Source organism: Podarcis liolepis, assembly GCF_965112155.1.
Source record: "Podarcis liolepis genome assembly, chromosome: 14".
Taxonomy (NCBI): domain Eukaryota; kingdom Metazoa; phylum Chordata; class Lepidosauria; order Squamata; family Lacertidae; genus Podarcis; species Podarcis liolepis.
The window spans coordinates 24,158,584-24,183,380 of record NC_139569.1 but is presented as its reverse complement, the minus strand read 5'-3'; the positions used below and the strand labels follow the sequence as shown (position 1 = coordinate 24,183,380).

The window sequence follows — 24,797 nt, the reverse complement described above, 5'->3', positions numbered from 1 at the left end:
ACAAGAGTCTGACCCTTGAGCTTCCAGGAAGCAGCCTGAACAATGACATGTTGATGCTTCCTCCACAGCGGTCCAGCCAGTGTGCCCCTTGGATAGCGTGGTCTTCCCTGGCAACAGCCACTGCTATTGGCTGGTGGCGGAGAAAGCAGAATGGCCGGAGGCTCAGCAGCATTGCTGGGAATATGGCAACGGTACTCTGGCCTTCGTCAGCAGCCCCCAGATCCAGAGTTTCTTAGTGTCCCGCGTCACCAGGTAAGTGATTAAAAGATAGATGGTTCTTTAATTACCTGCAATAAGGTGATACTTGTTGAGGTTAATAATAAATAAATAAATAAATAAATAAATAAATATTTATTTATTTATTTATTTATACCCCGCCCATCTGGCTGGGTTTCCCCAGCCACTCTGGGTGGCTTCCAACAGAACACTAAAATACAATAACCTATTAAACATTAAAAGCTTCCCTAAACAGGGCTGCCTTCAGATGTCTTCTAAAAGTCTGGTAGTTATTTTTCTCTTTGACATCTGGTGGGAGGGCGTTCCACAGGGCGGGTGCCACTACCGAGAAGGCCCTCTGCCTGGTTCCCTGTAACTTGGCTTCTCGCAACGAGGGAACCGCCAGAAGGCCCTCAGCGCTGGACCTCAGTGTCCGGGCAGAACGATGGGGGTGGAGACGCTCCTTCAGGTATGCTGGACCAAGGCTGTTTAGGGCTTTAAAGGTCAGCACCAACACTTGTGCTCAGAAACATACTGGGAGCCAGTGTAGGTCTTTCAAGACCGGTGTTATATGGTCTCGGCGGCCGCTTTGTTAAGGGCCACATTCACATCCTACATTTAAGGTACTATGATACCACTTTAAACAGTCATGGCTTCCCCTCCAAATACTCTGGCTACAGTTGCTATACAGAGTCAATCCCTCTGTTAAACTCAGGAACTCTGAGAACTGTAGCTCTGGGAGGGCAATAGAGGGCGCCTAACAACTTCAAACACCCTTAACAGATTACATAGACACAAACATAGCTGCATGAGGAGTATCCACCCATGATAAACACCTACCCGGAAGCGCAGGATTGTGAACATGAGATTCTGCTCTTAGCAAGGGACCAAATTAGATCTGCGGCAGGAGTGTTCTTCAGTCAGTCATCCAAAACCCATTAAATTTTGTTTCCACTGATAAAGAGCATCTCCTCCTCTTCCCAGCCTCTTAAATGATTAATTTATTGCACTATTTCATCTTCCCCTTTTCAGACTGATTGCCAGACTCCCAAAGTATTACGGACGCATTGCAGGCTTGAGTCCTGACACTGCTGAATCTGTCTGGCAGATCTGTGTGCAGGGGTGACAGGGGAAAGAACACATTAAGATTCAAGATGCCATGTCAGATTTAATAATCAATGGAATTACACCGTGCTCTCTCTCCACCGCAAATCCCTTCACCTTGTATTAATCATGGCTGTGCGTGTGGCATTATGTGCTGCATTGGTGGCTAACACATTATCTTGTCATTGCCAGAAGTATGTTCTATCTCTAGTGTCAAGAGGCAGTAAATGCCACTGAATGCCAAGTGCCAGGAATCAAAAGTGCAGAGAGTCATGTTGCAATCAGGTCCTGCTTAGGGGCTTTCCCTTGGGGCATCCGACTGGCCACTCTGAGAATGGGGTGCTGGACTAGATGGGCATTTGGTCTTAAGTAGCAGATCCACTTTGAATCCTGAGTTCAGACTCTGTTAATGGGAGCCATCTGTGCTAGGGTTAACCACAGTTAGGGCTGATGCAGGCGTACCACCCTACTAAGGTTAAAGCAAACTATGGGAGGAATGTAGAGGTGGACACATTAACTTACACCCATCTCATTTCATTTTTGCTGGCACTCAATCATAGATCAATCCGGTTTTGTCTGGATGTTTGAAAAGAATGCATGTAAAGTTCACATTTGAATTGTACACATAGATACATGTGATACCGCGTGTATTATTGAACCCTTTCCTTAAAAAGATGTGTTTTCCAATGCTTTTCTCTGTTCTTTGAAATGTGTGTTTTATATGCATTTAACTGTAAAAATGTGTGTGTGGAGGAGAGTTCCATACTTTTTGTGCTCTGAAACCGCACTGCAAAATCTGAAGGAGTGCAAAATCTGATCGCGTGTTGGGAGTTTCAGTCGTCGAGCAAGCCCCAGATCCATCAAGTTGGGCCAGTCTGTTGAAAAAAGCAGACTGAACGAATTCCTCCTAGAGGAGGGGAAGAGAGTACACGATCCCATGACACAATCTTAGGTCAGAAACATTGCCTCTGTATCAGGCCTGTCTTTCCGTGATTTCATCAACCTCCAGCCCTCTGTCACTTTAAAGGCTACATTGCTGTACCATAAGTTTCCTCAAGACTGTGCAATTTGCGTTGGCTCTGCTCAATCAAATCCTTTGCAATTTGGCACCTATCCTGCCTCCACCTCATAGTGGGTGGAATCGGCAGCTCCTGTTGAGCCTTCCTAGACACTGCCAAGATACAGGACGTTCTACTTTATTCCTCTTTATTTCTTTCCTTCTTTGGGCGTCTCAAGACTGTCAAAGTGTTTTGCAGGAAGGATTCAAGCGCATACCAGGAAAGTTAGGTTTATGTAATTCAAGTGAATTTAGCGCCACAGAGCCACTTAAAAAAAAAGGAAGAGGGGGACAGGCCAGTGCATTGAAAAGTGTGAGGTGAACAAATAATTTGTGAACATATAACATATTGTAAGAAATTGAAACACCCTGCAAACAAATCATAGAGTTGGAAGGGACCTGAATCTCCATCTAGTTTAACCCCCTGAAATAAGGGTTCAGTAAAGGCCAGATATAACCTAAGCTTTGTGCAAGCTTTGTGCAAGCAAATCAGCACTAACGCTCAGTAAACAGGACACCTGGAGGAGCTGTCCTTTCTTTTGTTGACTGCTTCTCATTACGTAGTTCACGATTCATCCGTCTGGAGGAAAAACAGCCAGTTTCCTCCGGCACTGGGCTCTAGCCGGCATCTGCTCAAATACCTCACAGACAAAAATTGAGAACATCTGTGTTTTATTCCCTTCAAAGTCCTTAACACAGCCTTCCCCAGCCTGGTGCCCTCCAGCTGCTTTGGACTACAACTCTCTTCATCCCCCAGCCAGCACCCCATCTGGTTTGTTTCAAGAGCCATGCTGGCTAAGGCTGATGGGAGTTGCAGTCCAAAACAGCTGGAGGGCACCAGGTTGGGGAAAGGCCACTACCCTGATGAATCTTTTTTCCCCAGCTCAAGGAGGCCCTGGCCCCCGAGTCCATTTTCCCAACTGGCCCTTCTTCTGGATCCCAGATTTGGGCTTTTTTCAGGGTTGGAGTCTGAAATTATTGATACGTCCAACCTTTGGTTGTAGAGTCACTAAGAGTCACTGGCCAGTTGCCCTCTCGGCCTTTGGGTTATGTCCAGTGCTAGTCCTGCTCTGAGCAGATCCGTTGAAATTGGTGGGATTGAACGCTGATTTGTGTGTGACTTCTCTGAGTAGAACGTAGCTGGATACTGCTTCTTTGATTCATGTGCAGGCTGGGGTGTTGCTATGTATTTTATTTTATTTTGCTGGATGGGCTGAAGGCAGAATGAAACCCCCCTGGGGGGGATGGGGCGCAGTGGGGTGAGCTCCTTCCCAGCTGCCGTGCGCCTTGCTTTCCCTCTCACCCCCGCCCAGTGTCATCTACGTCCTGGTATTGCTGTATTTATTTGATCTGTTCTATTAGATAAACAGGGCGCAAAGGATTCCAAGCTGATGAAGTTTCCTCCTCCCGTCCGTCCAACCACCCCCTCCGCCCCCGCTCCTAGTTCAGTGATAGAAGATGAATTGGTGGAGCTACTGAGCATTTTCTTGGAAGGTCCTTCACATACTCAGTTTCTTGTGGGAAAGCAACTGCCGAAGGAATCTGTTTCCCATTAGCCTGTGTGGCAGCCAGAGAACCCTCTCTCCATCTATCTCTCTCCCTCCCTCCGTTGATGCTTAAAAAAAATTGTTTATAAAAAATATTTTTATGCCACCCACTCATATCAAAATCCAAGGTGGAGCACAGTGACAAGTACTGACCCAGAAGACATAAGAACAAGGCAACGCCTGATATCTTTCTCCTCTTTCTCTTGCTGTTCCTCTTCTTTAGCCCACCCCCACCTCTCCTCAAGGTGTTGAGTGCTTAAGGAAGGAAGTGCTTGGTGGAGAAGGTGCCCACTTGGGGTGAGGGCGAATTTTGATTTGCTTTGCATTTAAAGGCGAATCTACCTAATCCACACTTTACGAAAGAGTAGGTGAACGAAATCTACACTTCTACACATTTTGCAATGCTGTTTTCCAGCCAAGTGACGTGTATAAAAATGTATGTACGGGGGGCGGGGAGGCAAAGTGTGCATGGAAATGCAGAAATTAATAAAACTTCCCTGCAAAAATGCATTCTGCTAGGGGAAAATGCTTTGGAAAAACATGCATAGTAGGGGAAAGTTGCATACAAAGGTTTTTGTGTTAGGAAAAATCCACATCCAAATGCTGATGCATTTTGTCATGAGGACTTTTCAAAAATAATAATCAGCTAACTGACGTGAAAATGTGGAGAACCAAATTTAAGACTGGAGAAATGAGAAATGGAGAGCAGCCAAAGCGAATAGATTTGCCCATCCCTTCTGCCCACTGACACACTTGCCCAAAGAGCCCTCACTTGAGCCAGTGGTCAGCAGGCGGGAGGTGCAGTCCATCTTGTTGTTTTTTCTGAGGGGGGCGGGGATGAGTTAAGAGTTAGATCATAGCTGGAATTAGGACAGGAAAATCTCCCTGGGCCTTCAGCGATGGCAGCGGCTTGGATGTTTCCTAGTCTCTAAGTGAAGCCAATTGCTCAGGAGCAAAACACAGTCAGTTTCTTGTTCTTTAGACATATTTTTGTAGCTTAAAAAGAAGAAAAAGCACGCCCTACTGGCTTGGAAGGCCAAGTTATTTTTGTCACCGTTTTTTCGCTGCAAAAGCTCTTTTTTGACATGACCTCATTTATTACTATGACCAGCAAAAGAGCCTCAGTGGTAGGAGAACCACTTATTATCTTCTTGCAAGCTAAGCCATGCCGTCTTGTCTTATGGAAGACACCCACTACTTCAGCAGGGGTGGAGATGGGAAGAGGCTTGGTCACAGTTGAATTAATGTACTGGTTTATTGAAAATGTACTGCTTCCAACAACAACAACAAAAAGCACCCAAAGTGATTCATAACAAGAATAAAAGTACAGTAACACAAATACATAAACAAGCTAAAAGCATACTTTTACTCTGATTATCTAATAACTGGTGCTGTCCAGAGTGCCTCAGCAGCATGAGTGGTAGGGCAATGCCTTATCTTGGAGTTACAATTTAAAAGGCACAACACAAAAGAAAAGGCAGTTGGAAGGGAGGAGGAAAGAAGGAAGCTCAGTTACTTAGATCTTAGTTACAAAGATATTGCAATGACCAGCTGGAACAGAGTGATTTAGAGAGGCAGAGCCAAAAGTTGGTGGCTCCAGGGTCCTGGTTCGCTCCATTTCCCACAGTCCAATGGAAACTGAGCCACATAGCAGTGGATCATCAGAGGCACCCAAAGAGGAGTGCTGCTCCTACAAGCCCCAAGCTTTCCCAAGGAGCAGCAGGCTGCTGTACTCAGAGGCTGATTTCGGTACATCTGGACAATGCACATTTCTCAGCAGCCTCCCTACAACAGAGACTGCAATTTCAGAGCAAATTCAAGTGGGAGAGAAATGTCCCCAATGGTGAGAAGGGTTGTTATTCCAACCAGATGTGTCCAGAGTGCTCATGAAATGTCAGGCTTCGAAAATGTGACCTCTTCTTCCAGCCACGCTCTTTGCTTCTGCGGCTGCTAAATCATGCAGGCACCCACTTCAGTGCCTCCACCCCTTCTAGCCGAGGTTGTTCCTGTGTTTTTGGACTCTGCTATCTTTTAACCTCCGTTAACTGGAAGAGAGAGCACTGTAAAAGTTGAAGCTGTCTAGGGCAAAATGGCCATGCAGGCTCAGGCTGTGCGGGAGTTGTGCCAAACATCTGGAGGGCACCAGGTTGGGGGAGGCTGCTGTATGAGGTGTCACAACTGAGAAGGCCTTCTCTCCAGTTACCACCCTCGCCCTACTTAAGGGGAACGTGGAGGAGGGCCCTAGGTGATGTTCAGTTCAGTGGCGTAGCGTGGGTTGTCAGCACCCGGGGCAAGGCAAGTAATTTGCACCCCCTAACCCGTGGATTTGCGCCCCCTAACCCGTGGATTTGCGCCCCCTAACCCTAACCCCCAGATGTTGCGGCCGGGGCCCCCCCTGCACCCCCACGCTACGCCACTGAGCCGAGGATGGATGATTTGGTTCAGATTCCTGCATTGCAGGGGGTTGGACTAGATGACTCTGAGTGTCCCTCGCAAATCTACAATTCTGTGATTTCTACGCACCCCAGTCCAGCCTAAGGCGAGTCGGCGAGAGCAGTGAGAGCTAAAAGCAGGTTTATTGGTGTGGGGGTGGGGTGGGGACAGTGGCGTAGCGTGGGTTGTCAGCACCCGGGGCAAGGCAAGTAATTTGCGCCCCCTAACCCGTGGATTTGCGCCCCCTAACCCTAACCCCCAGATGTTGCGCCCGGTGCGGCCGCCCCCCCTGCACCCCCCACGCTACGCCACTGGTTCAGTTAGGTTGAAAATGGTCCTTTAGGTCCCCAGCTCCTAAGCATAAGAATAATCTGCTGAATCAGACCAGTGACCCATCTAGTCCAGCATGCTGTTCTCATGATGGTCAACCAGAGGCACCTGTAAGAAGGACCCGTGCACAAGAGCAGTCGCCTCTCCTGCCATTTCCAGCAACTGATATAGCAGTGTAAGGCCTTAAACATGACCGCCTGCACTATGAATTGTGCCTGAAAACAGATGGGCAGCCACTGCAGCTGTTTGAAAACTGGAAAAAGTGATCCTCCTAGCCACTTCCAGTTCCAGTAGCCCCACAGTTCCATTTTGAACTAATGGGAATTGCTGAGAGTCTGTTGTTGACAGTCCTGTGTACAATTTGTTATGCTAGTCCAATGCAAGAGTTACCAGTGCTCAGAACAACAGCCCGTTTCAGCACCAAGAAATTAGATGTTGGTTAGATTTATTAGGAAGGGTGGTAAATCACAGTTTCCATGGAGCTTTTGGCACAACCCTTCCAGCTTAATCTACTGACTGACCTTGCTCAGAAGCCTAAGCATTTCCTCCCGTTCTTCTTTAGGGAAGCTCCATAGCTTAGTGATAGAATATCTGCTTTGCATGTAGAAGGTCCCAGGTTCAATCCCCAGCATCACCAGGTAGGGCTGGGAAAAGACCCCTCCCTGCCTGAAACCCTGGAGAGCCTCTGCCAATCAGTGTAGATAATAATGAGCTAGATGGATCAAGGGTCTGACTCACTGTAAGGCAGCTTCCTATGTTCCTCTTTAAATCAGCCCTTGATTCAGAATGATGAAGACTAGAAGCTTGCTTTATTTTTAGGTGGTAGAGCATCTGATTTGCATGCAGGGCGTCTGAGGTTCAGTACCCAATGGCATCTCCAGGTAGGGCTGGAAATTACCCCCACCTGAAACCCTGGAGAGTGCTGCCAGTCAGTGTACACATTAATGAGCTAGATAGACTCTGTATAAGGCAGATTCTCTTTCTTACCTTTGGCACCCCTGCTCTTGCCTCCTCCAGTGTTGGAATTCGGATTGCAGACTCCTCCATGCATGCACTGGTGGTGTGCTTAATGCCTTGTGATTCCCTGATACTATTCTGGCCTTCTCTTCCCCAAAAAGGAGCTTGGATGTTTGGATCGGGTTCAACGCAAGCCCCAGCCCTCTGCAGCGAGAGGAAGGCTTCAATCTGCAGAGCTGTCAGAACTGGCTCCCTGGAGAGCCTCACCCGTCCAATGCTGACCACTGTGTCCGGATGGGCCCGGCCGGCCAGTGCAACACAGACCTCTGCACAGCCAAGCACAGCTATGTCTGCGAGCACAAGCCGCAAGGTGGGTGGCTTCATGAAGGGTCTCTCTTGGAGGCAGCTCTGTACTTAACATTAAAATTCTGCACCAAGAATTCTGCAACCCGGACAACACATTGTGCATCATTTCTCTCATCCTTTGCAGTCTTTCTGCTCTGTGTGACTTACCGTATTTTTTGCACCATAACACTCACTTTTTTCCTCCTAAAAAGTAAGGGGAAATGTCTGTGCGTGTTATGGAGGGAATGCCTACAGGTGGCATGCCTACGGATTTTCCTCCTCTAAAAACTACGTGCGTGTTATGGTCGGGTGCGTGTTATAGAGCGAAAAATACGGTACTCTATTTTTTTTTTCTGGCTGGGAGGAAAGGACAAGGAGCCAGAAGTTCTTCCCCCAGTCCATGAAAATTATATCCAGGCACTGAGTAGGCTCTGCCCATCGGCTGCCTGGGGCAAGCTTGCTTTTTACAGAATCAGAAGACTGCTTGTCCGTCAAAGGCTTGTGGGGAGGAATTTAATAATAACTTTGGAAGATGCATCCAGGTACATTTTCCCATTGAAAGTATCCAAATAACTAGATGGTGTCCAAAGTAGGTGCATCTTCCGTCCAATTGATTCTTCTGTTTCCCAATAGCTGTGATAGTTTAAAAAAAATAAAAATGGGTGTCAGAGTTGCTTCTAGATCCTAGCTCACAGAGGATCACGCTAGCCAGCGATCATTAAATAAAAGTCTTTATTGAGTTACAGTTTCCATTCTCAAGCTGCTGCGTGCAACTCTACGTCTTATGCTTAGATCGGCGAAGCTCCGTCTGAGTCTCCGCCCCTTGTGCACCAACTTAATATCCTAGCCTTACTCCACCTTTTCCGCCTGACTGTTCTTCTCTGGGTCCCTCTGCCCCCCGGGGTCTCTTCCTTCCGGGATTCTTCTGACGCTGACCCCCCGGACCCTCCTGTCTCCTTGCGCCGGGCTTTAGGACCTGGCTCCCTTTCCGGGCTGCCTACTGCGTCACCTTCCTGTGTATTTGAACTTGGCGCGCGCGCCCAACCTTCCACCTTCCGTCTAACCGTCTCTTCGCTCCCCGATGGAGGTGTGGCCACTCCTGACTCGTGCCCTCCCTCCTGTTGTGAGCTGCCAGCGCTTGATCCCTGGCGCCCTTCCTCTTCCCTGCTCTCTGGCAGTGATGCTGGTCCCGATTTCCAACTGCTCCCCTCTGAGTCCCCTCTGGCTCTATCTTCCTGGGGTGTCCCCCTAGTCTCCCCCCTTGCCCTGGCTACTGGTGCTCCTTTCTGTGAATCTTCTGATTCACTGGAAAGACTCGGAGATCTCGGGTCGTCATCACTCATCTTTTCTTCTGCCTCCTCCCCCTCGCTCTCTGTTTCCTCCCTAGCCCTCGCCTCTGCTCCTGAACCCCTGACATCCCTGATTTTTAAAATATAGCAACAAATATATAACATAACTTGATATATGTTATGTGCTTAGTCTTGGGTCCTGCTTGCAGGTTTCCCACAGGCAACTGTTCAGCCACTGTGAGAACACGACTAGATGGGCTGATCCAACAGGCTCCTCTTAATGTCACTCCATAAGAAAAAGGAATAGAGGCTAACTTTCTTCCCTACCTGTTTCTTTTAAACAGAGATCCTTTTAAATGCTGAGCACTTTTACCTGGGCACTCCCACCTTTGATACTTCTGTGGCCACGAGCAATGCTACGGAAACTGAGGAGCTGTCAGCCCCGTCAGGAACGGTGGAGGTGAGGAATGCTAGTGGTTCCCTTCCAGCCCAGATCTCCCCTGCTAAGACACCCTGCAGCTCTGTGAACCTTTTGAGTGTTGTGTTTTCCAGACGGTGGTGTTTCCTAGGTTGGAGTTCCAGCAGGAGGGTTATTTGGTAGCCTTGGAGCTTGTGACTCAGGAGCTGAAGAGGGATGTCCAAGTCCGGTTTCGAGTGCACCGCCCAGCACTCACAGGAGGTGAGGTGCCATTATGTGGCTTGCTGGGAATTCTTGCTAAAGTGAATCTGAAATATTTGTGCAAAAAGAAGGAAGTTGGTCTCCTGCCCCAGTTTCTGCATTGCATTGGAACGTTATGGAATCATAATATTGTAGACTTGGAAGGTACCCCAAGTCACCTGCAATGCAAGAATCTCAGCTAAAAACTCTTTGACTGATGGCAATCAGACCTCTCTTAAAAAACCTTCAATGAAGGAGTGTCCACCACCTTTCCAAGGAGTCTTCCACTGTCAAACAGCTGTTTCTAATGTTTAGTCCGAATCTCCTTCCTTGTAATTTGAATCCACTGGTTCAGGTCCTACCCTCCAGAGTAGCAGAACACCAGGACTTTCTTGGGGCTGGCAGACACCCTTTTTATTGTGCATTATTCAAGATTATTTGTGCTCACGTATCAGGATGGTTATATACAATCCAGCTTTCAGTACTCTGCACCTGCAAAGGTTTGGGGGCAGAGATGCTGCTTATTTTCCAATCATTGCATGCCCATAGCTTCCTGCTAAAACCCTGTAACTTTTCGTACCACAAATGTTCCAGTATTGTTGTTTTGTCCAGCTTTTGTTACACCACTGTTTGGAACTCTTAGTAACCCTTCAGCGTCACACAAGAATGTCATAAGACAACCCACCCACCCCAGACAACATATTTACAAGCAGAACATAACATAAAAGGACTTGTTTTGCTCCCCCAATATTATTCTCCCCAGATATTATGAATGCAACAACTCAAATTTGTACCTTGATTTTTGGTTTCATGTGTTTCATTTTAACTTCCATTCAACTATATTTTACATCTGTTTCTTATATCTTACATGTTATGGAGTATTATGTTCTTGATTAAATAAATAAAATTATTAATATATCTCTGGAGCCCAGACAAGGCTCAGGCAATGTTTATCTGTTTTCTCCTTCCTGCCCATAGTCTGCAAGGAAGTCCTGAACACCATGGAGCTGTTACCCAATTTGGAAGAGAATGGGACATGGGCAGAAATGGAATGTGCACTTGGGCTCCTGTGGTGCCCTTTGACCAATACATGCCTTCCGCTACAAAACTGCTGTGATCCAGAGACTTGTGCCAACAACTCTGCCACCAGCTCGCCCAGCCCCTCTCCTCGCACTTGTGAAAACCTGTCAGGGAGGAGCGAGCTCAAAGAGTCGCTTTTTACCTTGCCACCTGGCCCTTCCACACGGTACCTTGTGAGTGTTTTGAACCCAAAGTGCATCCGGGATATTTCTATCATTGTGCCATATTAAGTCACTCAGTAATATTTTCTGAAATCAATATACAGTGGTACCTCGGGTTACATACACTTCAGGTTACAGACTCCTCTAACCCAGAAATAGTACCTCGAGTTAAGAACTTTGCTTCAGGATGAGAACAGAAATCGCACGGCGGCAGCGAGAGGCCCCATCAGCTAAAGTGGTGCTTCAGGTTAAGAACAGTTTCAGGTTAAGAACGGACCTCCGGAACAAATTAAGTACTTAACCCGAGGTACCACTGTACTGAGTTTCAATTGCTTCTGGCTAGACTCTTTTTCTAATCCTGGCCGCTGCCCCCCTCCTTTCCTCTGAGGGTCTGTTTGGGCTCAGTAGTTAGTGCTACCTTGACTAGTTTTGCTTTGCCCCGTTGTCTGCTTCTGATGTGTTGCAGCCTGGGCTGCGTTGTTGGTTAGCAGAAGGCTTGTATGGGCTGATAGCTGCATTATTGACCAATCTGGTTGAGAAGATGTAACAGATGGAATTAAATAATATGCTGTGCAGTAACCAAGAAGGGCTGCCAGAGCGGTTTACAAATCACAAAAAAGGGGGGGGGACGATAGTCCCAGACCCACTGGTGGAGGAAGGGGTGTTTGGTGGGTGCGGTCCGCCCTGGGTGCCATCCCTGAGGGGGGTGACATCACCGCACCCCCACGGAAGGCTAGCCCCACCCCTGGGTACACAGCATGCGCACCACTCCAGATGCCAGAGCGTCTAGCTCCGCCTCTGCCCAGACCTCAGACTTAGGATCACAAAAGGAAAATGGATTGGGAGCAAGAAAGAAATAAGCAAACTTGGGCACAATATCTTAGATAAATGAGTTCTTTTGAGCTTGCTGTACCCAGTTGGGTGTGACCAGCATAACCAACCCGTGTACCCAACACTTAACTCACAGTTGCAGTACAGGGGTGGGGGTGGGGCCTGCAGTGACCCATACAGAATGGACTGGGTTTGGAGTATCGAAGTGACCGTGACCTCTCTTTCACAGTTGCACTTCAGGAGCAAAGACACTTTCATCAGGCCAAATGACACCGTGAGCATCCAGCATGACGCAGGGCCTGGGGCCTTCATCCTTTGCCACCCAAGCCAGGTGCCATCTTACCAGATGAGTTACTTCACCCTGAACTCTTCAGACTGGGAGCCAGGCTCTCTCATGCACCCTGAGGCCGGTGGCTGGCATAACGACTCCACCTGCTATTTTAGGGTCCTTTCTGTTGCTGAAAAGACAGTAGCCATTATCAGGGAAGGGAATTTGGGTGTGGACCGCCCTGGCCTGTATGCCGTGAGGGCCACTGTAGAGAATGGAGTCTTCAGCGCCAACCTATCCTGTGATTTCGTGGCTGTCTCTCCGGTGTCGGGCCTCCACGTCATTTACCCTCCAGAGCAAGGTGGCCGAATCTATGTGGAAACCAATCACACTTGGCTGGTGGTGAAAATCTCTTCTGGGGTGAACGCAACTGCTGGATGGTTCGCGGGGAGCCAGAGCTTTCCCTTTGGAAGGAGCTGCCCACCTTCTGTCATCCCACTTGTGCCTGAGTGTACCAGGGACACCAATGATACCTGGTTCTCAGTCGTCGTGCTGGAGAACATCGGGGGAAATGCCAGCACCCGAGTGCTGTGGGCAGAGAATGCCGTCAGCTCCCAGAACATCACCATCACCGTGAAAGCAGAGGATGCCATCCGAGGCCTCCGCGCAACCCCAGACCCAGAGACCAGAGTCTTGCTGAATAACCGTGTGGTAAGTAGGGTAAGGAGATGCATTTGCTTTGGTTCTCCTTTAAGCACCACCCTGCCTTATCTGCACCTTCTGGAACTATGCACAAACCGAAATGCACTGATCCTTTGAAATTTGCACTTTTCTGAATTTTGCAATGCAGTGCTTCAGCCAAGATATGTGTACAGAAGTGGGTGTGGGTGTAAAAAATGCATATATTAGTGAAAATAACTTAAAATGCATTATATGAAGGGAAGTGGTTTGCAAAAATGTGTATGTTCAGGAATTGATGCACTAAAATGCTTATGTGTTCTGACTCAGCCTTCCTGCGTGTTTTGTGCTACAACTTGTATTAACCCTGGCCAACACTGCTATTTTGTACTACAACTCCCATCAGCCCCTGCCAGCACATCTGTGGCCATTACAGTCCAAAACATCTGGAGCCCACCAGGCTGGGGAAGGCTGTTGCACCATTTCCCCGCTAATCATTGTCAGATCCGTCCCTTTCTGAGTTCGTCATACTGTTTACTTCTCCTCTGCTTTTTGACAAAAGCGGTTTGAGAATGATGGAGCCCACTTGCCAGGGGCCCTGCTCTTAGAATGGTCATGATTTGAAGTGGAAAGTCACATGTAAACTTTTCTCTGAAACACGTGCCTGCCTGTTCCCATCCATTGCAGAGTTACGTCCCCATGATGGATGCCGGATCAGACGTTACCTTCCGGTGGACCGTGGATGATAAGCGCTCTTTCACGTTCTACAATGATGTCTTCCATGTTATTTACCAGACACCGGCTGTGTACAAGCTGTCGGTAAGTCACAGGCAGCTGCTATCAATGGCTACTAGCCATGATGGCTTTGCTCTGCCTTCACTGTTGAAGGCAACACTGCTTTTGAATGCCAGTTGCTGGAAACCACAGGAGTGGAGAGTGGTCTTCTTCTCCTCAGGTCCTGCTTATGGGCTTCCCATTGGGGCATCTGGTTGGCCACTGTGAGAACAGGAAGGCTGGGCTAGATGGTCCCCTTTGGACCTGATCCAGCAGGTTCTTATGATGGATCCAAACTACAAGCAATGGATCCAAACTACAAGAAAGAAGATTCCACCTAAACATTAGGAAGAACTTCCTGACAGTAAGAGCTGTTCGACAGTGGAATTTGCTGCCAAGGAGTGTGGTGGAGTCTCCTTCTTTGGAGGTCTTTAAGCAGAAGCTTGACAACCATATGTCAGGAGGGCTCTGATGGTGTTTCCTGCTTGGCAGGGGGTTGGACTCGATGGCCCTTGTGGTCTATTCCAACTCTATGATTCTATGATTTTATGTTCTTTTGCATTTATGTTCTTAGTGTTGGGTAACAAGGAGAGGAATGAAGGGGTAAAAGCATGTGAGGATTTCCAGGATGTTTCTCTCTCCCGGAGCGGATGATGGAGAGGAGGGGGAAACAAATGCTGAAGGATGTCATGGTGCAAATGCCCCTTTCCTTTCTTTCCCCTTCCCTTATAGCTCACCGCCTCCAACCACGTCAGCAACGTCACTGTGGACTACAACATCACTGTGGAGAAGATGAACAGGATGAAGGATCTGGTGGTCTCTGAGATCCCACCCCTCGTCCCTCAGAACAGCACTGTGGAACTGGCAGCCACGGTTACAGTGGACTCTGCTGTGGACGCCACATTCCTGTGAGTTCTCCCGGTGTATGATTGGAACAAAACAGAATGAAAAAGAAGGGCTGTGCAGGGGAGTGTTTCCACTCCATGCATCAGGGGTTGGAAGCAGGTTTTCCATGGACTGGGCAGCTGTGTTGGCCTTCCAGCTTTTCCATTACCTGCCTGCAACTGCATTGAATTGAATGAATTGAATTGAATTGAATTGAATGAATTGAATTGAATTGAATGAATAAAACCACAATGCAATATACAAAACCCAGAAATAAAAAGCCAATTATATAAAATACATTTTGGGGTTTTGAATCAATAGTCAAATGGTAGATCTTATTCTGATTGCCCCAGCTAAAAACCTTGCAACCTTTGCTGTCACCTGCTCATCTTGATCTGTCAAGAAAAAGGATACTGTGGCAGTGGTTGGGTGACCTAGAATGGACAATAAAAGAGGGGTGATAATCTTATTCCTCAAGTCTTTATAAAGAGTGCAAGCCAGAAGGGCATGTGCCACCGATTCGGGACTGCCATCTCCACAGGGAGATCTGTTACCTGCCTGCAACTGCATGCCTTACTGCCTTTTCTGCTCTGCAGGTGGGACTTTGGAGACGGCGAACGTGTTGCTTTCCAGTTCAGGCCTCCCTATAACGAGTCTTTCCTCGTGCCAGACCCCAACATCCACCAGGTTGTAATTGGGCATAATGTATCGCATACCTACCAAGAATCAGGTGAGAAAAGTGTTCTGTTTTGTTTTTCGTTTGCAACCCCATGGCCAATTGAGCAAATGGGATGTGTCCTTAGGACAGTTTCTACTTTCTGTGTAGATGCAAATCATAGCCATAGAACTGTAGACTTTGGAGGGACCCAAAGTCCCTTCAATGGACCTCCTGCAATGCAGGAATCACAGCTAAGTATCTGACTACTATTAGCACACAAATGGGCCCAACAAGCAGCTGGGAATTCATAAAATCATAGAGTTGGAAGGGACCACGCGGGTCATCTGGACCAACTCCCTGCAATGCAGGAATCTTTTTGAGGTGGAAATGTTTCCAAACGGATCTGGATAACAACATAAGATTGGAAAAATGGGAAACTGAGAGAAACCGAAATTGACAGATTTCCCCTTCTCCATGAAACGAAATGAAATATTGTTGCTGTTGCCCTGCCTTTCCAACTAAAGGTGCCCAGAGCACCATGCAACAGAGCAGTCAAAACAGTACAGATTTTTTAAATTTAAAAAAATGATTAAGATGCAAACCAAAACATCCTGAAAAGTAAGCAATTCACAGTTGCTTATCTTTCATCTACCAAATATGCACATATTGTTCAAAGAGAGAAACCACAGGAGTGGGAAGTTCTTACTCATTTCTCTCCCTCTCCCTCTCCCCCTCTCTTCCCCCTGCCCCCTTCTCCCCGGCCTGGCCACAAATGCAGGTGAATATATCCTGAGTGTTTTAGTATCCAATGAATTTGAGAACCTGACCTACACGATTCCTGTCCACATCTATACTTACCTGATGGAAGTGACCCTGGAAGTTGATGCAGATGTCTTGGTTGCTGGTCGCCCTGTCACTTTCAAAGCTGTCCCCCTGCCATCTAGCTATGGGGTCTCTTACATCTGGGATTTTGGGGATGGCTCTGTGGCGTCTGTTCAAAGCCTGCCAGCGATAGTCCACACCTACAGCAACAAGGGAATGTACAACGTCAGCCTGAGAGCCAACAACACCATTAGTGCTGTAGAAACATTCCAGAGTTACCGTGTCTTTGAAGAGATTAGCGGGTTGCAGGTGGTTCTGGAGGAAGCAATGGAGCTCCGCACGCCAGTAGAGATCACCGCTTCCGTGGAAACAGGGGACAGCATCCTGTGGATATTCGACATGGGTGACGGGACCGTGGTGAACAGTTCCGTGGCATCCGTGATGCACATCTATTTAAAGGAGATGAATTGCACGGTAAACGTCACAGCAACGAATCCAGTCAACTCTGTTTCCCAAGCAGTTCCTGTTCGGATATTCGTGCTGATGGTTCTGAAGATCGAGCCTTCCACTTGTATCCCAGAGCATCCCGACGTACAACTCACTGCCTATGTTTCTGGTAACCCAGAGGACTACCTTTTTGACTGGACGTTTGGAGATGGGTCATCCAACGTCACTGTGAATGGGGACCCAACAGTGAGGCACAACTTCACCCGCAGTGGCACCTTTCACCTTTCTTTGGTCCTCTCAAGCAAGGTCAACAAAGCTCATTATTACACCGAGGTCTGTGTGGAGCCAGAGGTCACCAACGTCTCGCTGTTCATAAGGCCACAGTTCGTGAGACTGGGCAACGAAAGCAAGTTCCAAGTCACAGCTTTACCCCCTTACCCCTATCGCTACCTCTGGGACTTTGGGACAAACGAATCCACTCGGTTTGGTGGGACGGAAGTTAGTTACACCTACAAAGCCCCCGGCGTCTACTTGGTCACAGTGACAGTCTGCAACAACGTATCTTTCAATAACGACTCAGTGTTTGTGGAAGTCCAAGAGCCGGTTGGGGTCATCAGGATTGAGTCCAACGGCTCGAAGGTTTTGGAACTGAACCAAGTCTACCTGTTCTCTGCCAACGCTAGCGGGACCAACGTGAGCTATCTGTGGTACTTTGGGGATGGCATGAGCCAGCTGGGGAAATTCATCACCCACTCCTACAACAAGAGCGGCACCTATGCCATCACCCTGACGGGCTGGAACAATGTGAGCTTCCGTGAAGCAAGGCTTAATGTGACAGTGAAGAGGCGCCTCCAAGGCCTGACCATCAATGCCAGCAGGACGGTGGTGCCTCTAAATGGTTCTGTGAGCTTCACAGCCACCCTCCTGGCTGGCACTGCTACCCGGTACTCCTGGATCTTGTGCGACAGGTGCACCCCCATCCCCGGCTACTCCACCATCTCCTACACTTTCCGTTCAATTGGGACATTCAATGTGATCGTGACTGCAGAGAACGAAATTGGGTGCCTGCAGGACAGCATCTTCATCTATGTCTTGGAGCAGATCGAAGGGCTTCACATTGCCGGTGGCGACCTCATGGATGACACCTACTTCCCCACCAACAAGACGCTCCAGATGCAGGCGGCAGTGAGGGATGGCACCAACATCTCCTACAACTGGACTCTCCTGAAGGAAAACCACCCTGTGCAGACTTCTGCAGGGAAGACCTTCTCCCTGGTTGTCCTGGAAGCAGGGGTCTACGTCATCCACCTGAAAGCCACAAATATGCTGGGGAGCTCAACAGTGAACAAGACAGTGGAGTTCATTGAGCAGGTTGGTGTCTTGAAGCCCATCGCTTCCCCCAACCCTGCTGCGGTCAACATTTCTGTGAACATAAGTACGAGTGTCACTGCTGGGACTGGATTGATGTATGTTTGGTACCTGGAAGATGGTCTCTTTCTCCAAACTGCCTCCTCTGCCATCACACATTCCTTCCCAAGTCCTGGTGCCAAAGTTGTTACCGTTGTGGCAGAGAACAAATTTGGCTCTGCCAACGCAACGCTTGTGGTGTACATTCAGGAGCCCATCATAGGGGTGAGGATCAGGACTGTGAGGCTGAATTATACTGGCTATGTTGAGTCAGGCTCAGAGGTAAACTTCTCTGGGGAGCTGGAAAGGGGTTCTGACGTAGCTTGGACCTGGAAGCTGCTGAACACCACCATATGTGGGCAAAGAGTGGCCTTGACATTCCCCTCACCTGGAGTCTTCTCCGTCTGCTTAAATGCTTCCAACGATGTCAGCTGGGATGTGGCCTGCCACAGCGTGACCGTGGAAGACCCAATTCAGGGCCTAAAACTCACTGTGGGCAAGGAGGTGCTGGAGCCTGGGGAAGAGGTCAACTTTGTCATTGGGATGGCTTCTGGTTCCTCTGTGAGCTATAAGATGAGTGTCGGCGGGAACCACTCCATGGCACTCAACTCTTCCAGCTTCACCTATACATTCACCCAGGTTGGAGATTACTTAGTAAGGGTGACTGCAGAGAACCACATCAGTGTGGACTACACGGAAGTCCTCATTGTGGTGCTGGAGGCCATCCATGGCTTGAAGGTCGCAAACTGCTGTGAGCAAGGCATGCCTGTTGGAGTAGAGAGGCGCTTCACAGCTGAGGTTGACAGTGGCTCGCGGGTGTCATATTTGTGGCAGCTCTCCTTGGAGGGAGACCACGGGCGTTCCCAGGTCCGCGTGGAAGGCCGAAGCATCTCTTATACCCCGGAAGCTGCAGGTCGGCTGGAGATCCATCTCACCGCTTGGAACCGTCTGGGCAGCTTGAACATAACCATTGTGATAGAAGTCCAAGACATCATAACACAACTTTCCCTCCTGCCTGTCAGCTCCTTTGCTAACCGGACGACAACGTTTGAGGTGTCTGTGCTGCCCAGCGCAAGGCAAGTTGCCTTTTGGTGGCACTTTGGAGATGATTCTCCAGCTCAAAGGACAAGGGTGCCATCCGCCAGCCATACCTACCTAAGGCATGGGGATTACTTGGTGGAAGTGAACGCCTCCAACCTCATCAGCTTCTCCATTGCCCAGCTCACCATCACAGTCCAGGTGCTGGAATGCGAAGAGCCAGAAGCTGAGTTGGCGTTACCTGGGCAAGTGGTCATGAAGCGGTCGCAGAAGAATTACTTGGAAGCCCAGCTTGACTTGCGGGGCTGCACTAGGTACCAGACCAAGTACGTGTGGGAGATTTACAAAGCCCCCAGCTGCCTGCAACTGGGCGCCTCTGACAAAGTCCTCCTGTCCAACGTAGACGTGAGCCGGCCGCAGTTGGTCATCCCCAAGCTGGCGCTCGACCTGGGCACCTACTGCTTTAAGTTCCTGGTCTCTTTCGGAGACACACCACTGTCCAAGAGCATTTTCGCAAACGTGACTGTCACGCCTAACAAGCTGGTGCCCATCATTGATGGAGGATCGTACCGTGTGTGGTCCAGCACCCGGGACCTGATATTGGATGGGGAGAAATCGTATGACCCTAACCTAGAAGACTGGGAACAGACGCCGTTACATTATCAGTGGTCTTGTATGTCTTCCTCCAAGGTAAGCAAGCCCTGGGCTTTGAGTGAAGGAGCAGCTGGGTGGGGGCGCACTATTGGGTTATTTCCATCATTCTAAATACTTAGACGTGGGTAGCGCTGTGGTCTAAACCACAGAGTCTAGGGCAGGGGTCTGCAACCCGTGGCTCCGGAGCCGCATGTGGCTCTTTTGCACCTTTGCCGCGGCTCCGGGGCGGATACTAGCGAGGGGAGGAGGCGCATTGTGCGCCCCAACACTCCCCACTGTGGCGGGCGCTGTACTGGCTGTGACGTCGCATGAGGGCGGTGCGTGCGTTAGTCATGCACCGTCCCGACGTCACCTTCCCGCTCGCTACATTGTAAGGGGCATGTACGCTGGTCACTGTTTTGAAGGAGTGAAGAACACACACACACAAAAAAGGTAACTTGTTAATTTAACGTTTATTTCTATGAGGAGGAGTAATTCTGAGGGGTCAAACAAAGAAATAATAAAAAAGTGACAAAAAGTTATTTTTATAATGACGAGTTTTGCGGCTCCCAGTTTTTTTTCCTTCGGAAACGGGTCCAAGTGGCTCTTTTTGTCTTAAAGGTTGCAGACCCCTGGTCTAGGGCTTGCCAATCAGAAGGTCAGCGGTTCAAATCCCCACGACGGGGTGAGCTCCCGTTGCTCGGTCCCTGCTCCTGCCAACCTAGCAGTTCAAAAGCACGTCAAAGTGCAAGTAGATAAATAGGTACCGCTCTGGCGGGAAGGTAAACAGCATTTCCATACGCTGCTCTGGTTCTCCAGAGTCATGCTGGCCACATGACCCGGAAGCTGTCTGCAGACAAACTCCGGCTCCTCGGCCTATAGAGCGAGATGAGCGCTGCAACGCCAGAACCCTAATGGTCTGGGTACCTTTACCTTTACCTTTTAAAGACTTAGAAGCCTGGTCTGGAACTAGTGCTGCAGGAGATCTGTACTTTGAGAAGGGGGAGGGGCATTGTGAGCTGAGACCCCATGTCCCCATTCTCCCCCTGCTTTCTGCCTTGTTGTGTTTTGCTTTTTGGATTGGCAACTGGGGGGGGGGGGTACAGCAACTGGATTTGGCTTAAGGCTTGCTGAGCTCAAGACTGGCTGCATTGACGCAATATATTTAAGGCACATTCCCTCCCCCCAAAGAATATTAGGAGTTGTAGATGGTTCAGGTTGCTGGGGGTGTAGCTCTTTGAGGGATAAACTAAAGTTCCCAGGGTTCTTTGGGGGGGAAGGGAGGTGTGGACAAAATTTAGTTTAAATGTATGGCATGTATGTGGCGTAAAACTGAATTCTAGAGATGCAAGTGGGTGGGGGTTTATTAGGTCATCTAAACCCCCCTGCTCAATGCAGAAAATCCAGCTAGATCAAGGAGAGCCCCCACCTCATCCCTAGGTGATTGATTCCTCTGCACTGGAAACCATAATTTGATTAACCAACTCCCAAATCAGATTAGCCTTTTTGGCAGTCACATCACACTGCTGTCTCAGGTTCAGCTTGGGATCAGCTACAATCATGAGATCCACCTGTTCTGCTGACAAGCCAGGTATTTCCTATCCTGTGCATTGGATTCCCACCCCACAAAGAAGAAATAAAAAAATTCCTTCCAGTAGCACCTTAAAGACCAACTAAGTTAGTACTTGGTATGAGCTTTCGTGTGCATGCACACTTCTTCAGATACACACTGAAGAAGTGTGCATGCACACGAAAGCTCATACCAAGAACTAACTTAGTTGGTCTTTAAGGTGCTACTGGAAGGAATTTTTTTATTTTCACAAAGAAGAAGTTTTTTTCATTAGACTGCAGTGGTGTTTTCCCATTAAACACCCTCGGTTTAATTGTTTGACTTCCCTTCCCCAATTTTAGGAACTGAGCCCCAGGACTGTGCAGGGACACTCACCTGCCCTGATTCACACCATCTTTATTTTGCTATCTTTCATGACTGTTCCAAAATTGTATTTTGGCGGCACACATATTTTGCCCTGAAGTATGCCCTACAAGAAAAGCAACCCAAAAGTTTGGCCATCGGAGGCCATTTGTAGGTGTGGAAGTTGCATTTATTCTTACTCACTTCCCCTCTTTCCTTTGGCATGCCAACCTGGTGCCCTTAAGATTTTGGAGTACAGCTCCCATCAGCTCCAGCCAGCCCTGCCATGGTTGGTGCAGCCTGTTTTAACAAGATGAGGGTACTAGAACAGGAAGAAGTTTGACATATACCCAGGTTCTGGTCTCAGACCCTCAGGACAGGACTGACCTTCTGTTTTAAGGCAGGTTTTGAATGTCTCCTCTGCCCTCCTCCTCCCTGTTTCCTTGTGTGCAACAGAGCTCATCTGCAGGGTGTGCACTCAACTTCACTGCCACAGGGGGAGTCGTTACCGTTTCCCGATCCATACTGGAAGCAGATGTGGAGTACACATTTGACCTTGCCGTCTGGAAAACGGGGATGAGTCCTGAAGCTACGAATCAAACGGTTAGTGTCATGGAGTCCTCTCTGTTCTTCACCCTCAAACAGTACCTTCCTGTACTGCCGTTGTGGGTTTCTTCAGGGCAATAGGGAAAGGCAGGCTCATACTCTCCTTGAGAATGCCCCTCCACTGGAACTTAATTGTGTGAACAGCCACGCAGGGCCCTAGTCCGTACTGATGATCGTGGTGCTCTGTTGAGACTGCATTTAGGTCCCTGGAATTAGAGCCACACACACCTGCCTCCCCGATGAATCTGAGAATTTGTTCTGTCTCCATAAATCTTTCTCTGCAACTCCAGATATTTTGAACTACAACTTCCATCAGCCCCAGCCATCATGGCAGTGCTATCCAGAACAAAACTTCCCATTTTTAAGCATTCACATCACCTCACACATATTCTCTGTAATGCTTGCAATACCCGTAAGCTATACACTACCATTGTTACTGTAGTAATGTTATTGTTTTTGTTCTTACATTTCTATCCCATGTTTCCTCCAAGGAGCTCACGGTGGTTTACATGGTTCTGCCTCCTCTCCATTTTATCCTCACAAGAACTCTGTGGGGTAGATTAGAGCGAGAGACAGTGACTGGCCCAATGTCACCCATTGAGCTTCATGACTGAGAGGGAATTTGAACTCTCGCCTGCAAGGTCTGAGTCTGACACTCTAACCATTATGCCACACTGGTGTTGCATGTTCATAGCTGAGGTTCTGAGGTTCTGAAGTTTGAGCCGAGAAGTCCCAGGATTTCTGCTCCCATAGATATTTCACTGCTGTTCGCTGTACCACCACTAGCATGTGGCCCTTGGAAAGTTGCTCATGAAGGAATGTGGCCCTTGGACTGAAAATGCCCCTCCTCCCAAAAGTGCACAAGTGGGATAGGATGAACTCTGATTTGGGAGTCCTTGGTTTGCATTCTGGCTCTACCACAGATTCACAGTGTGACTGTGGTGAAGTCAGTCTCCTGTGGCTTCAGCTCCCCCATCGGCCACAGGAGAAGGGCAGCAAGGGAAACATGTTAAAGATTGCAAAGGAAATTGAAAGTGCTGCTTTCATTGATAAGCAGCAGGTCCTAAAGGTCGTCCCCCCCCCCCACACAAGTTGCTATATGTGGAGTCCTACCTTTGGTGCCTCTAGCTCAGTACTGGCTACACTGGCAGACAGTGACTTGAAGTGATGGCATGAGACAGGAGTTGGTAATGCAGGTGAGCTGTGCAGAAGCACGCTAGCAAGCATGCTCCAAGCAAGCTGCTGGCTAGCTCTGCTGAGGCTCTTTTTATTAGCAGAAGTCAGTAATTGGAAACAGTAGTGAAACCACCCTGAACTTAACGTATTTCTATCTACGCACATTTCCAGCATTAGCAAGTACACGTGTCCGCAGGTGCTTCCCTCGAATGTTCCCCCCGATACTTGATTACGTCTGTGTTCCCCGCAATGCTCCAGCCAAGCGATATGTCTAGCAAACCAGTTGTGAAAGGACAAAAGGTCAGGGGGGAAACCCTGTATTCTAGCCAAGAAGGCAAAAGGTCTGGGAAAGCAGGCATAACGCTCCTTGACTTACTGTTGCACGTCTGGTGCGAGGTTTGCCCTCGCAAAGCAGAGCGTTGCCTCTACAGTGACTCTCCAAGGTTTCAGGCAGAGAGTCTCTCCTAGCCCTTCCTGGAGATACCATTAGGAACTGAACTTGGAGCTTTTTGTATGCAAAGCAAGTGCTGTATCAATATTCCTTTTATAGTCCATCTATATTCCTTCCACTAAAATGTAAGATTCCAGTTCTCATGGTTCTGAATAAATGGCTGACTTAAACAGGAACATAGGAAGCTGCCTTATACTGAGTCAGTATTGTTTACACTGACTGGCAGCAGCTCTCCAGGTTTTCAGGCAGGGGTGTTTCTTAGCCCTACCAGGGATTGACATTGGGATCATCCTCTTCCTACACAGACCTGCCATATGTGAAATCATTGGCCCATCTGGCCCATCACTGTTGTCTCTGCAAAGGTCTCTCCAAGCCTCAAGGGGAGAGGGAGCTCATCCCCAACCCTGATACCTCAGTCTTTTTTACCTGGAGATGCCATTGCGGATTGAACCTGGGACCTTCTGCATGCAAACCAGATGCTCTCCTACTGAGCTACATGGCTCCCATTCCTGCAGGGAGACAGCTGCCAGATAGGTTAGGATAGCCCAGTGTGTTGAGTGGGGTTGCAGAGGCAGGCGTGGAATGCCCAGAGTTGCCCATCTACAAATATGAACATTAGGAGAGAAAAAGAACCCTTTTGCTGATAGCCGAGGCTTTTCTTTTTTGCTTTTCTTCCCATGGTGCCTTGGGAAAAGCAGAGGGAGAGAGGGAGGGCAACATACGCACACTTTCCCCCTTCTTTTTTAAATAACTGCACCTATCGGTAGGCTGCAAAACAAAACTGAGAAGCAAAAGAAATCTGCAGGCCAAAAAACCTTATGGTTTCTATCACCAGCTCCAGGAGAGGCTTGGCAACCCAAGATGCCGTTTGTCTGCAAGTGGAAATTCTTACTGCCTTGATCTCCCTCTTGCTCTTCTCCTTCTTTCCGTGTGTGTGTGTGTGTGTGTGTGTGTGTGTGTGTGTGTGTTGTTCTTTTGGAAACTGAAGACTGGAAGGAAAGAGGAAGGTGCGGGGGGGGGGGGAGGCAGAAAGA

At 48.6% G+C, this 24,797-nt stretch overlaps 1 protein-coding gene across 2 annotated transcripts in view; it reads left to right on the top strand.

Moving 5' to 3' along the window:
* Positions 1-24,797, top strand: part of PKD1 (polycystin 1, transient receptor potential channel interacting) — a 112,463-nt gene that overhangs the window by 48,985 nt on the left and 38,681 nt on the right. Inside the window, exons 6-16 of one of the 2 annotated variants that reach the window (XM_083473932.1) lie at positions 69-252; positions 7,806-8,014; positions 9,623-9,738; positions 9,831-9,957; positions 10,915-11,189; positions 12,238-12,987; positions 13,642-13,773; positions 14,461-14,636; positions 15,210-15,343; positions 16,050-19,675; positions 21,987-22,133. In XM_083473932.1, coding sequence (XP_083330058.1) covers positions 69-252; positions 7,806-8,014; positions 9,623-9,738; positions 9,831-9,957; positions 10,915-11,189; positions 12,238-12,987; positions 13,642-13,773; positions 14,461-14,636; positions 15,210-15,343; positions 16,050-19,675; positions 21,987-22,133 — 5,876 coding nt within the window. Of the gene's footprint in view, positions 1-68; positions 253-7,805; positions 8,015-9,622; positions 9,739-9,830; positions 9,958-10,914; positions 11,190-12,237; positions 12,997-13,641; positions 13,774-14,460; positions 14,637-15,209; positions 15,344-16,049; positions 19,676-21,986; positions 22,134-24,797 lie in introns of both variants that reach the window. The other variant, XM_083473931.1, reaches the window with a different exon arrangement.